Here is a 14,266-nt window from a genome sequence, read left to right on the forward strand (position 1 = left end):
GCATTCAGAAATAAAACAATGTAAAATTTTAAGCCTGCAAGTCCACTCAGTCCTACTTTTTGTTCATCCAATCGCTCAGACAAACAAGTTTGTTTACATTTGCAGGAGATAAGGCTGCCCACTTCTTGTTTACTGTGTCATCTGAAAGTGAGAACAGGCATTCTCTTGGCACTGTTGTAGCCGGCGTTGCAACATATTTACGTGCCCGATGCGCTAAAGATTCATATGTCCCTTCATGCTTCACCACCATTTCAGGGGACATGCTTCCATACTGATGACGGATTCTGCTCGATAACAATCCGAAGTAGTGCGGACCGATGCATGTTCATTTTCATCATCTGCCACCAGCAGAAGGTTGATTTTCTTTTTTGGTGGTTCGGGTTCTGTAGTTTCTGCATTGGAGTGTTGCTCTTTTAAGACTTCTTAAAGCATGCTCCACACCTCATCCCTCTCAGATTTTGGAAGGCACTTCAGATTCTTAAACCTTGGGTCGAGTGCTGTGGCAATTTTTAGAAATCTTACATTGGTACCTTCTTTGTGTTTTGTCAAATCTGCAGTGAAAATGTTTTTAAAACGAACATGTGCTGGGTCATCAGCTGAGACTGCTAGAACATAAAATATATGGCAGAATGCGAGTAAAACAGAGCAGGGGACATACAATTCTCCCTGGAGGAGAATTATTTTTTTAACAAGTGTTATCAGCATGGAAGCATGTCCTCTGGAATGGTGGCCAAAGCATGAAGAAGCATATGAATGTTTAGCATATCTGACACGTAAATTCCTTGCAATGCCGCTACAAAAGTGCCATACAAATGCCTGTTCTTACTTTCTGGTGACATTGTAAATAAGAAGAGGGAAGCATTATTTCCATGTAAACAAACTTTTTTGTCTTAGCGACTGGCTGAACAAGAAGTAGGACTGAATGAACTTTGCTTTGTTTTTGAGGGCAATTATGTAACCAGAAAAAACACTACATTTGTAAGTTGCACTTTCAGGACAAAGAGGTTGCACTACAGTACTTGTATGAGGTGAATTGAAAAATACTATTTCTTTTATCATTTTTACAGTGCAAATATTTGTAATCAAAAATAATGTATGCTTTGATTTCAATTATAACACAGAATATAGTATATATGAAAATGTAGAAAAACATCCCAAATATTTAATAAATTTCAATTGGTATTCTATTGCTTAAGAGTAAGATTAAAACTGCGATTAGTAACAATTCACTTTTTTTAATGGCGATTAATTTTTTTGTTAATCGCGTGAGTTATCTGTGATTAATCGACAGCCCTAGTTTGAACTAATAGCTAGTAAATCATAGGCTTGTTATGGCAAATGATGCTTAGTAATGGCTCCAGCCTACTACTGTAAATAGCAGGAGAACATGAGTAGTGGAATGGCCAGAGCAGTGCTACTCTTGTATTGGTGTCGCACTTTATGCTGCCAGTAGCCAGTGCTGAAGACAAGCAATTGTTGTCCATTGTGGTTCCCCTAGTCTGTGTTAGCTGAGGTACGCGAAATGAATGAAAGGGCAGCTCTGGACCTGCTGGTTGCATTTTGAGTACTATTTAACTAATTTCATCTTTATATTTCACAGCTGGAAAAAGCAGTATACATTCGTTGTGGAACAGTTGGTACCAGGATGTTTCTGGTCTATGTTTCCTATTTAATCAGTGCTACAGTTGAGGAAAAAGAGATAATCTGCAAGTGCCACAGGGTATGATCTATTGAGTTCAGCACTTTGGAATGACTCTTCATTTCATGTTAGTTAATATATGAAATGATTAAGGGATTCAGATTACTTGTGTGTGATTTTAAGAGCAAGCCTAATTTCAATGGTACCCTTTGTAGAATAGTACTAAATGGATTAATTTAGATAATGTTGCCAAACATATTTAAAATGTATTCACTTTCATACTCCTAAAATGTACATCATATCCAACATAAGGTGGAAATGCAGCACACAGGGCTGTCATATGAGATTGTGTAAAAGAGAAACCCATAATTTAGCTTCTGCCCTAGGAGAAATGCTTAGCCCAGGGGTGATATGGTTGCTTTCTGAGTAAAGAGAAGGATACACCATGTTGCCTTGACAGATAATTCCCAATACAAAGCCAGGAGTCTACGTGGGCCATCTTGCGGAAATGTTGCTTTTTTGACATTGAAAGAGGAAAGGCTTAAGGGGCAGGATTGGAGGGATAAAGAAGAATAAATGGACACAAGAAGCAATATTTTTGAGGTGATCCAACTTCTGGCAAGTGTAGAGGAATATAAAATCATGTGTTATTCCTTAAACTTAATGTTGTACCAGCAGAGTTGTATATCTGGAATAGCACCAGTACATGGAACTATCACTGAACCTTAGAGGGACACTGTCGAACTGAAATTTTTTTTAATCCAGGGAAAAGCGAAAAGTAGCTTCTTATTCCATAGTCACCTGCCAATTTGTTTTCAAATACAGTTTTTCCTACTTCTGAAAAGTTTTTTTTCCTCCCATGTTGATGTCTTAAGTACTCAGAGTAAAACTGTACAAATAAAATAAATTAGTTTCTCTCATCTCTTAGATGTTCCTTGTAACAGATTGCCATAATTACTGTGGGAGAGGGAGGAATGTTTGGACCAAAGTGCGGTGTTTTGCTTTTGTTTAAGTTGACAGTGACCCTTAGTGTTTAAATTTATTGTAGGGAATTTTATTGAGAATAGGTATGGTATCAACATTTTATTTTACACTTTATTTAATTCCGTTTCAAACATGACCTATTTAATGAATTAATAATCAGCATAATTTTTTCTTATAACTGTATAGCTTATAAGGGAATAAAATGCCCAGGCATTGAATGAGCATCTTCACAAGTATATCCAAGAAAGGAAAAGCATTGACTTCTGCAGTCCCCAATAGCCATAGTTGCTTTGTCTGCCCATCGTTTAGGGGAGAGGCAAAGCAGATGTCCTGGAGAGGGCTGGGGCAGGTGGTGATGAATGCAGTTCCCTGTAATAACTTCTTACCTGTAATCTGATGTCAATATCTAGATTTGAAATTTAATACAATCTTTTCCCCCTCCATGCAGGATGAAACTGTAACTATAGAAACTGTATTTCCCTTTGATGTTGCTGTTAAATTTGTTTCTTCAAAGGTATGTGTTTAGAAAATTGATCGACGTATCTTAGAATCATAATCTGAGTAAACCAAATTTGACCACTAAAATAGTGACACATTCTTTCTCTTCTCTTGGTAGTTTGAACATTTAGACAGAGTCTTTGCAGACATACCCTTTTTACTGATGACAGACATTCTGAGTGCTTCACCTTGGGCTCTCACTATTATAAATAGCCAGCTACAACTTTCGGCTTCCATGGTACCAGTAGACCAACTGGAATCTTTTGTGGAGAATGGTGAGAATTTAGATTATTCTTTCTTCTTAAATAAGATTTTTTTGAGAAGGATGGAGTGGGAATTGGGAAGAAATACATTTTAATACCTTATTGACAACCGGTTTCCCCAGCTCCCCTCACAGCCCACTTGGCTGGCTGCTGGAGAGCAGTGGCTTCCATGGTTCACAGCTCAGCCAGGACTCCCTGTCTGGCTCCCAAGGTAATTAAGGAAGCTACCTTCCCTGGAAGCCTAGCAGCCCTGGCTCCTGTGGCTTTTTATTTTATTTTTAAATTATATACTTTTAAGTAGCTGCTGTTTTTTAGTACCCTGAATGCATGTCTTACTTTGAACAAGAAAATACAATAAGCGCTCTAAATAGCAGCAGTTAATAATTTTAAAAATAAAACTGAACTAATTTAAAAAAGAAAACAGTTTAAAAATAAGATAAAATATGAAAAAGCCCTTTTTAAAATTTTGGTTAGAAACTTCCAAAACAAACCAGTTTGTGTCCCGTCCCACCCCGCCTCCCCTCAAAAAAAACAAAAAACAATTTACCTTCTGCAGCAAATGTCAAAATTTCTACTTTAGGTTCTGAAACCGAACAAAAACATTTCAAATTTTTTGCATTTACAGCAGAAAGGGATTCCTGAGTCTTAATCAGCTGTACTGTGCAGTTTACTCTTTTGAATGTGACTTTGAGATTCTGTATGCTCTGTGTAGATATTAGAGATTCCATGGTTCGGTTCAGAAGGTTCTCTATCATCCATCAAATCATCATATTTCTGTGGCCCTGTCACAGAGCAGGGCTTCTCCCCAGCTTCCAAGCACATACTGCCCAGTCTCCTTTTAAGAAGGTTTCTTTTTTTAAAACAAACAAAAGAGTCTTTTAACTCACTCCTTTGCCTCGGACTTCAGCGTCACTCATGCCAGAGACCTCTGGTGCTCTTGGCAGCTTCTCAATCTTAGGCCATGTCCATACTTCAAACTTACATTGACACAAGTTATGTCGGCATAAAGCTGCTGCAGTTAGTGCGTTGCTTGTGTGTATGTATGGTTGGCTCATTGTGTCAGCGGTGTGTGTACTCACCAGGTGTTCTTGTATTAATGCACAGTGTAGTGCATCATGGATAGGTATCCCAGTATACAACCTGCGACCATCTAGCATATGGTCTTTGGGAAGTATTCTCAATGCATGGTGGGGCTGAAAGGAGTTGCACTGGGGTGACTGGGAGCGTGAGGTCAAATTTCCAGTTTGATATTGTATCTATCCCCCTAACGTCATCTGTATCCCATAATTTTCATGCCTTTTTTCAAAATCCCACAAATCCGTGGGGCCCTCCTCGCTCTCTATCTCCAACAGAAGCATGGAGCTTGCACAGCTCTGCACTATTGTCCTGAGCATTGAAACACAGGGCATGTGATCCTGCAGTATTTTCAGAGCTGCAAGAAGAACTGAATAAGTGGGGAACATAATAATTTCTTGTAGGACAGATTGCTGTAGGACATAGCAAGAACCAACTCAAGGTTGTTGGTGGCATTCACAGAGAAGCTGCGGATGATGAAACGCCACTTCTGGGCCTCGGAAACCAGCACTGACTAGTGGGATTGTGTTGTCATTCAGGCTTGGGATGACTGCAGAACTTGGCTGCAGAACTTTTCAGATGCACAAGGCAACATTCCTGGATCTGTGGGCTGAGCTTGCCCCAGCTCTCCAGTGCAGGGACCGAAAATAAGAGCTGTGCTGACAGTGGATAAGCGAGTGGTGATTGCAGTGTGGAAACTTGAAACACCAGATTGATTCCAAACTGACCACTAACAGTCTGGAGTTGGGAAATCCACCGTGGGAGCCACTGTCATGCAAGTGTGCAGGGCCAGTAATTGCCTCCTGCTGCACAGGACTGTGATTCTCAGCAATGTAAAGGACATAGTGGAGAGATTTGCAGCAGTGGGGTTCACGAACTACGGTGGAGCAATAGATGGCATTCGTATCCCTATTTTGGCACAAAATTACCTTGCAAAAGAGTACATCAATATAAAGGGATACTTTTCTATGGTTATGCAAGCATTGGTGGATCACCAGGGACGCTTGACCAGTGTCCGTGTGGGCTGGCCAGGGAAGGTGCATAAGGCTTACATCTTTAAGAACACAGGACTGTTCAGAAAGCTGCAAGGAGGAACTGTTTCTCAACTGGCCAATTACTGTTGGGAATGTTGAAATGCCAGGATGACTATTGGCATTTCAACATTCCCAACAGTAATCTGCAGTCTACCTGTTGCTTGCCGGGCTTATAAAGCCATACACCAGCCACCTTGACAGCACCAAGGGAACAGTTCAGCTACCAGCTCAGCAGGTGCAGTATGACTGCTGAATGTTGGTTTGGTCGATTGACGGGATGCTGGCATTCTTTATGCACAAGATTGGACTTCAGTGAGAAAAATATCCCAATGGTAATAGCTGCCTGCTCTGTCCTGCATAATATTTGTGAAGCCAAGGGGGAAACCTTTCCACTGGGTTGGAGGCCTCTGAGATTCTTGGGCAGTAGAGTTCACAATGGCAACGAAACAGTCAGTCTGGGGCATGGTGGGAAAGCTGCTGGAGGACTGTTAGGGTCGACATAGGTACAGGAACTCCTCCGCTTAATGTTGTAGTTTGTTTTGCTTAAAATCACATTTTTCAGGATCAATGTTAAGCAAATCCAATTTCCCCATAAGAATTAATGTAAATGGGCGGGGTTAGGTTCCAGGGAAATTTTTTTCACCAGACAAAAAACTATAATATATATTTTCTCTCTTAAGTTTTAAACAATTTAATACTGTACACAGCAACAATGATTGTGAAGCTTGGTTGAGTTGGTGGAGTCAGAAGGTGGAAGAGGGTGGGATATTTCCCAGGGAACGCCTTACTGCTAAATGATGAACTAGCACTTGGCTGAGCCGTCCAGGGTTAACACGTTGTTAATGTAGCCTCACACTCTACAAGGCAGCGCGAATGGAGGGAGGGGAGACAGCATGGCAGATGGAGACACACCCTGTGTGTGTGTGTGTGTGCGTGTGTGTGCATGTGTGAGAGAGAGAGCAAGAGATGCGCATTGCTCCTTTAAGTACGCCGACACTACACTCTAAGTACATTGCCTTTAAAAAGATCAGGAAGTTGAAATAGCAGCTGCGGCCAGCTCTCTCCGCCCTGAGCCCTCTTGTGTGTCTCCTGCTTCTATATGGCGAAGGGGTAAGCGGGGGGGCAGGAGCAGGAGGGAGGGGGACACCCTGACATTAGTCCCCCACTTCCCCAGCACAGCAAGCAGGAGGTTCACGGGAGCAACTCCAAGGCAGAGGGCAGGAGCACCACATGGCAGTGGGGGGAGGGACAGCTGAACTTCTGGAAGTTGGTAGCCTGCTGGACAGCTGCTGCACAGGGAACTTAGGGGAGCGGGGAACTGATAACAGGACTGCTGGTCCACCCTGGTTCCAAGCCCCCACCAGCTAGCTGCAACGGGCTGCTCTTCCTGCAAGCCGTGGACAAAGCAGGTGGCTGCCAAACAACGTTATAAGGGAGCATTGCACAACTTTAAACGAGCATGTTCCCTGATTGATCAGCAACAAAACAACGTTAACCAGGACGACTTTAAGTGAGGAGTTACTGTACTGCAGTGTCTGTGTGCCGTGTTGACCTCTGTATATTAAACTTGGCACAATGCTGCTCGGGGAAGTGGTGTTACTATGTCAGCATAAGAGGCCACTTACGTCAGTGGGAGACCCATTTAAGTGTAGACACATGCACAAGGCACCTTGCCTCACCCTAACTTTGTAGCGTAGACCAGGCTTTAGTTAGCTCTGCTCCCTTTCTGGAGCTTCCCAGAGCAACTGGCCTCTTGCACCAGGGACCCACCACCGGAGTTACCTCCACTCCACTGTGGCTTCCCTTCTCCAGGCACAACCTGTCTTGGTCACTCTTCCTCCCCATCTCATTTCCTGCCTTTATAGGTCCAGGTGTAGCCCAGCCTCTTTTAATTGGCTGGATTGGGCTCACTTGCTCTACATGGGCACTGGGCCTAGCTCTACTCACAGGGACCACATACCATGTTGCAGGCCCCAATTCTGTGCTGTCTGAGCACCTTATTATCTCTAATGTTTTCATGTACAGTTTGTGAATTAGTTGGGGGTCCCTCAGATTGTATATATGCAATATATACAACACCTTTATTCCTAAAATTTATATATAAAATCTGTATGTATTACTAATTTTAGTTTTTCAGATCTGGATGGTTTCTGTGCTAATTTTCAGTGTCTTTTACTTTAAAATTAAACAGAATATTGCTGATAGTTGTTTTGCAGACAGGCGAGAGTGCTAGTGAATGCTTTTGCCTTCGGTGTCCACCAGTTACTAATGGTCAAAGTGGAGTGGCTACCGGACGTTATGTAATCTCCTGGAAAAGGTAGGGATTCCTTGTCTGGTTATTTTTAAAGCAGTTCATGACTTTTCGTAGGGTGGGAGTGGTAGGGAGGATATATTTTGCTTTTTCTTCTTCCCTTACTGATCCTCACAGTGGCATCATCTTGGGTGAAAGCGGTAAGAGCCATTTTTAAAAATGCGTACTAGTGAAATTGCATCTAAATGGTGATATTTAAATTTGTATTAAGTTTTCAATTGTATGAAACTAGTTCTTCAGTTTTCTAAAGCCAATGAGTACTTCACATGTGGGGAGGGGAGGAAGAAAGACAAGTTAAAGAACACTTCAGCTGTATAAAAAGTAGTTTTAAATGGTCAAACGGAAAAAATAAATGACCCTAATTTTTCCCACCTCAGTCAATATGTGGGTTTGTTTTTAGAGCAGATATTGTAAGGTACATCTGTCTTTAGATTTTAACATCTTTTTACAAGATTATTGTAATAAAAACATTCAGCTAACACTTTTCACCTTTTTGAACTGTTGGGATTGCTGTAACTATTGCTTGTTTGCTGCTTGATCCCAGTATTCTGTTGGCTTAGTGACTTAATGTCAAGAATATAAGTGGAGTCTACATGTGTTGTTTTCTTTGATAGGAGTTCAGCTGTGGAAAGTGTACCTGTGGTTTGTACTGTGATCACTCTACCACATGTGATTGTAGAGAGCATCCCACTCCATGTTAATGCAGGTAATATTAACACATGCATGAAATATTTAACCCTGGGCTGCATGCATGGAGTGTTCACTCAAGGCTGTGAAACCTCATAAGTACGTCTCAGAGCAGAATTTGGTACATAGGCACACGTTTGTCCTTCATTGCCACAGACTTGGGATGACCATATTTCTCCTGTAAGATCAGGGCTGGAAGGGAAAGCCCTGCCCATGCAGTACCTGCCCTTTCTCTAGTTATTCTAATCCATACTTGTACTCCTTCTTCGCCCCCTCAATTAGTGCAAATTAGTGATATTGTGATGCATAGAACTAGTCTTGTGACAGGTTTCAGAGTAACAGCCGTGTTAGTCTGTATTCGCAAAAAGAAAAGGAGTACTTGTGGCACCTTAGAGACTAACCAATTTATTAGAGCATAAGCTTTCGTGAGCTACAGCTCACTTCATCAGATGCATATCGTGGAAACTGCAGCAGACTTTATATATACACAGAGAATATGAACCAATACCTCCTCCCACCCCACTGTCCTGCTGGTAATAGCTTATCTAAAGTGATCATCAGGTGGGCCATTTCCAGCCCACCTGATGATCACTTTAGATAAGCTATTACCAGCAGGACAGTGGGGTGGGAGGAGGTATTGGTTCATATTCTCTGTGTATATATAAAGTCTGCTGCAGTTTCCACGATATGCATCTGATGAAGTGAGCTGTAGCTCACGAAAGCTTATGCTCTAATAAATTGGTTAGTCTCTAAGGTGCCACAAGTACTCCTTTTAGTCTTGTAACAGTAATTTCTGATATCTTTCATTGCTTTCTAATGTTAGAGCTGATTCTGTTGTATTTGAAAACTTATAAAATTTTTAATGATTTGTTCCTGAAACATTTGATCAGATGTACTATAGATAATAGCCACTTTTTGCAGACCTTTCTACTTTTATTGAGTCAGATTTGGTTTTTGTATGTGAAACCAAGACGTTTATTTACATATCAGATTATGTAACCTTTATATTCATTCCCTTTGTCTCCAAAGATCTGCCATCATTTGGTCGAGTCAGAGAATCCTTGCCTGTCAGATATCACTTGCAAAACAAGACCAGTTTAGTCCAGGATGTGGAAATATCAGTGGAGCCAAGCGATGCCTTCATGTTTTCAGGTCTTAAACAGGTACAAATTGTCCTCTTTGTCACTACTGCATGATGATACTTTTCACACCACTGTTAACCTATTCTAATAGATTTCAACATACTCTTTAGATTAGTGATTTTCAACCTTTTTTTCATTTGTGAACCCCTAAAAAAAATTTCTAATGGAAGTGTGTATCCCTCTGGAAATCTTAGACATAGTCTTTGGACCCCAAGTTTTGGAAACCACTCTTCTATGGTAACAACAACCTTTTGCAGACCCTTTAGATATAGTCTGCAGAGCTCCCACAGTCTGCCAACCACAGGTTGAAAACCACTGCTTTAGATTATATAAATTGTATTTAAAAATTAAATGTTTTTAATGCAACTTTACTGTAAAACCGGAAAATAAATATTAAAAACAAATTAATTGTAACTGTATTCAGAACAAATCTGTCTCCCAGCTCTGTTAAATTTCTGTCTACCAAAACAAGGCTTGTGAAATTTACATCAAGTGACTTAGAAAGAAACACAGTACACTATGTAACAAATATGGGCAACCCTAAGTGAATGGTAGACTTTCAACTGTTACCTGTTGATAGCCTATTAGCTTACTATCAACTCTGCTATAGATCAAATTGCCCTAGAGTTATTTAGTAAATACTCATCCTTAAGACCTGGTGAACTGAAGAATGAGCAATACATCTGGAGGAACATGCACGTCCAAAGCTTTTTTTTAATCTTAGGAGGACTGAAAATAAGTCATCTTAGGAGTGTCTAGTTATGCCTTTCTGGATAGGTTAAGAACATTCATATTGATCATATGATACAGTGTGTGCAGTTGGGTAGAAAAGAAAGTTGTTGTAATATTTTGAATAATGTGTTTTTTAGTCAAACCGATTAAAGTGAATATTTGAAAGAATTATTTTTAACTTTGGAGTGTGCAAATGTTTAATATATGTAAACAGTTTTCTTTCCTGGAATTATTTATGATTTTAGATACGATTGCGAATCCTTCCTGGCACACAGCAGGAAATGTTATATAACTTCTACCCTCTCATGGCTGGATATCAGCAGTTACCATCTCTTAATATCTTGCTGCGGATCCCAAACTTCACTAATCAGTTGCTCAGACGATTCATACCAACGCACATTTTTGTAAAGGTACGGTTCTAATGGAGGCTTTTGGCTCCTTTATAATGAATGAATTCTTTCAGAACTTACTTGGGATTTATTTTGCGTTTGAGAACTGCAACCCCAGCTCTACGCTTAGCCGATTAACTGAATGGACAGTTAACTAGAGAGCAGGCTTGTCTTGCTTTAAGATGCACAGACACAATGCTGTGTGTACATGGAGACCGTGGACTTCCCTGGAGCTGTGTGTGGGTGCAGCAATCTGCTCAGGCACGACACAGTGCTGGACTGGGCTCTATATGAGCAACAGGCACTTTGCTCTTAAAACCATCCAGAATTACTGTTATCTTCCTGGTCACAGGATGTTATCCATTTCGCAGAACATTTGGATAATATCTTGTGACTAGAAGGATAATAGTCATGCAATTAAAATTCTGTCTGCATTTGAGTATTGGTGGAGCTGCATTTGGTTAGAATATTTCCAAGTTTTCATTTATTATCTGCCACCCATCTTATATTTATATTACTCAAGTGAGAATTGATTGCAAAGAGTGAAGTGTGGGTGTTCATCATGTGATGGGTTTTAGGGTTTTGTGGGGTTCCAGAATATTTCTGAACCTAATTTACTATTAGAGATAGAAGATCTAAGCGCACATGAAATTTATGGTGATAGATTTTTTCTACAATGTTGCAGCTACTCAGATATTATGAATACCTTGGGATGAAACGCAATTTTCAATCATATCATGCCAAACGGGTTTTATGCAATCTTTCTGGCCCTTTCCCACTTATTTTAAAACTTTTTACCCAAAACAATGCTAGCTAGCTAGCCTTGTGTCTTTCCTTTACAGGATCTTGTGTTAACCTTTCCTATTGGAGCATAAGCAGGGGGTGAGAGGCCTGAAGTGTTCCTTTGTGTCTTTGAGAAAGGCTTGTTCGAACATCTATAATCCTCTCTCTGTTCCCTGAAAACAGGCTTTGCATTCCTCCAATTTTACTGCAGCTAAGAGGACTGGGTGGAATTTATTATTTATACACACTGTCAGTCAATGTGTCTCCTAGATCAGTCATCAAGACTTGCTGTTAGGTCAACACAAAGGTCTGCTCCCTCCAGGGAAAGGAGTTCTGAGCATTTACAAGAGAACCTCCCTAGGTTTTTAATTCCTTTCTTCTCTTCTTCTGGGTCATCCGAATCCCAACGTTCTTGTGTGCTCCTGTGCACAGCTATGCTTTTCCTCTTAAAATACTCCTTTTCACCAGGGACCCTGCTTCAAACTTATCCTAGAACCTTCTGGGGCTGTTCCTGTTTCATGCATGTATTTACCATCAGCATCATTATCAACATAACTTTTGTATTGCAGCAGTATCCAGAGAGTCCAGTCAGGGTCAGGCCCTATGCTAGGTGCTATAAGACATATATAAAGATACAGAGTACTAGTGGCACCTTAGAGACTAACCAATTTATTTGAGCATAAGCTTTCGTGAGCTACAGCTCACTTCATCGGATGCCCTGAAAAGCTTATAGAGGCAGCTGGGAGAGTTAGAAGACTTGAATGTAGATAACATCACAATATTTTTTGCTGCCATTAGAAATACTTCGAAGTTAAGAAAGATACAGCACTGATTATACATTGTAGCATCCTGTTCATTTATGATGATGTTGCTAGATGAATTTCATAACCATATATAATCTTTATACTGACTCTTCTTTTTCTTTAAAGCCACAAGGTCGCCAAGCTGATGATACTTCTATCGCAGCTGCATAACTGCAAACATGGACTTATGCACTAGAAGGAAATGGGATGTTGCACAGAATGTATAAAATTTTGCTCTTTGAACCATAGCTTTGATCAAACTTTACAAATTAAACTTTTATTTTTAAATTACAATTATGACCGCTATTAGCAGAACTAATGTTTAAACACTTAGTTTTTCATAAAATTTCACTAATGAATAAATATATGGAATAAGTTGGTGCTCTGTTTAACGTGAACATTCTTTCTCTTGAAGTTAATTTCATGAATGTTAAATGCTTTTAAGTAGTAATATTATATGGAATGTCTTGAGAATGAAAATGAAGAAAACCAAGTTCACTTGCCCAAAAAAGAGAAGTGCCACTTTCTTCTTTAATGATGGCTTGAGGTGCAATGTCTGTGCTTTTTGTTATCAGGATTTACAGCATTGAAAGTCATCGTATCTGATAAACTTATTTTTTTGCCATTTATATTCAGAGGCTAGAACAGTGTGCAGCAGCCTGGACTCTCAGATCTATAAATGACTTACTACTACAGATGGAACTGTTGGCATTGAGTGGCTTCCTAATGCTCAAGCAGAGTCATTAATTTAAAAGGCTCTCTTTTTACCAGGAGAACTGTACTTCAAAATGTTTCACTCAGCAGTGACTAGTCAGTAAAATATGGAGTCTTTGTGAGCAGCTTCATTAAGTACAGTTGTACTATCCAACATTAACTTGAAATGGTTTGAATTGTTAAAAATGCATTGCTTCCAGGTTAAAGAAACGTTTTGACAGTATTCTGCTGTGTCAGTTTAGAGGTACATCCTTGTGTAGCTTCACAAGCTGGTATTTAAAATATTCACAGTAAATCATGTAAATAAAAATTATGTTGTGAAATCTTCCATTGTTTAACTTTCTAAATAGTTAAATTAAAGAAGTGAATTTTGATCTCCTGGAAATTATCGTATTTATTGTCCAAGTGAAGTTATATTAAACGACTTATTGTAACTGAATATTTGTGAAACTGAGCTGAATGTGTTCATTTCCCAGTTATATTGATTTGTATGTAATGGATAACTGTCTAGTGTGGTCCAGTGGCTTAGTGGATAAGATTCTGGACTTGATTTTCTTTTATGTCTGCCTTCAGTATCCTTTAGGACAGAGATTCCCAAACTTTTCTTATTGCATACCTCCTTCCAGATCTACCAGCTGCCCACATATCCCTATCCTTTTCATCACTGATATTGTGTGTTCTTCTTAACACTACCTGTCTTTAGCCATCTGTCCATATTTCACCGTTATGTACAGATATAGTTATTGTGTGACCTATACAACCGAAAAAAAACCACCCCCTAAAAGAGTTCTGAGTTCGATTAGGCTTGACTGTTGCTGAGCAACTGAACCCGCACTGTACAATGATTGGAGGTGAGGGCTCTGTACGTCAGTGCTCTGTTTCAGTGTTCTCCTTGCTATGTCTTGAAGTAAATTAACTACCATATTTTAGATAACGAGTTCCCACACAGTGGTAAAGCTCATCTGAGTAGACTATTATGAAAATGCGATACAGAAAGTAATGCATAAATAAAAGCCACCGTTACACAATTTCTCCTGTGTACCACCCTTCCCCCCCAAGATGTCTCGTGTACCCCCAGGGGTATGAGTAGCACAGTTTGGGAACCCCTGCTTTTGGGGACCAACCCTTAACATTCAGACACAAACTATAGTGAAGCCAGTAAAAGTTTTTGCTTGTAAGAACTTCAGGGTCAAGCCCTAGATGGCTGATTTTT

The 14,266-nt window shown here is 40.0% G+C and overlaps 1 protein-coding gene across 2 annotated transcripts in view; it reads left to right on the plus strand.

Annotated features, from left to right (window-relative positions):
- The window catches only part of TRAPPC11 (trafficking protein particle complex subunit 11), a 41,769-nt gene extending 28,277 nt beyond the window's left edge, over positions 1-13,492 (plus strand). For both annotated transcript variants that reach the window (XM_084625401.1, XM_084625402.1), the window contains exons 23-30: positions 1,601-1,720; positions 3,072-3,137; positions 3,240-3,396; positions 7,698-7,809; positions 8,418-8,509; positions 9,520-9,653; positions 10,610-10,774; positions 12,466-13,492. In XM_084625401.1, coding sequence (XP_084481527.1) covers positions 1,601-1,720; positions 3,072-3,137; positions 3,240-3,396; positions 7,698-7,809; positions 8,418-8,509; positions 9,520-9,653; positions 10,610-10,774; positions 12,466-12,510 — 891 coding nt within the window. In that variant the 3' untranslated portion in view covers positions 12,511-13,492. The remainder of the gene's footprint in view (positions 1-1,600; positions 1,721-3,071; positions 3,138-3,239; positions 3,397-7,697; positions 7,810-8,417; positions 8,510-9,519; positions 9,654-10,609; positions 10,775-12,465) is intronic.
- The last annotated feature ends 774 nt before the right edge of the window (positions 13,493-14,266 follow it).

The sequence above is a fragment of the Lepidochelys olivacea genome, assembly GCF_965140295.1.
Source record: "Lepidochelys olivacea isolate rLepOli2 genome assembly, chromosome: 4".
In the NCBI taxonomy this organism is placed as follows: domain Eukaryota; kingdom Metazoa; phylum Chordata; order Testudines; family Cheloniidae; genus Lepidochelys; species Lepidochelys olivacea.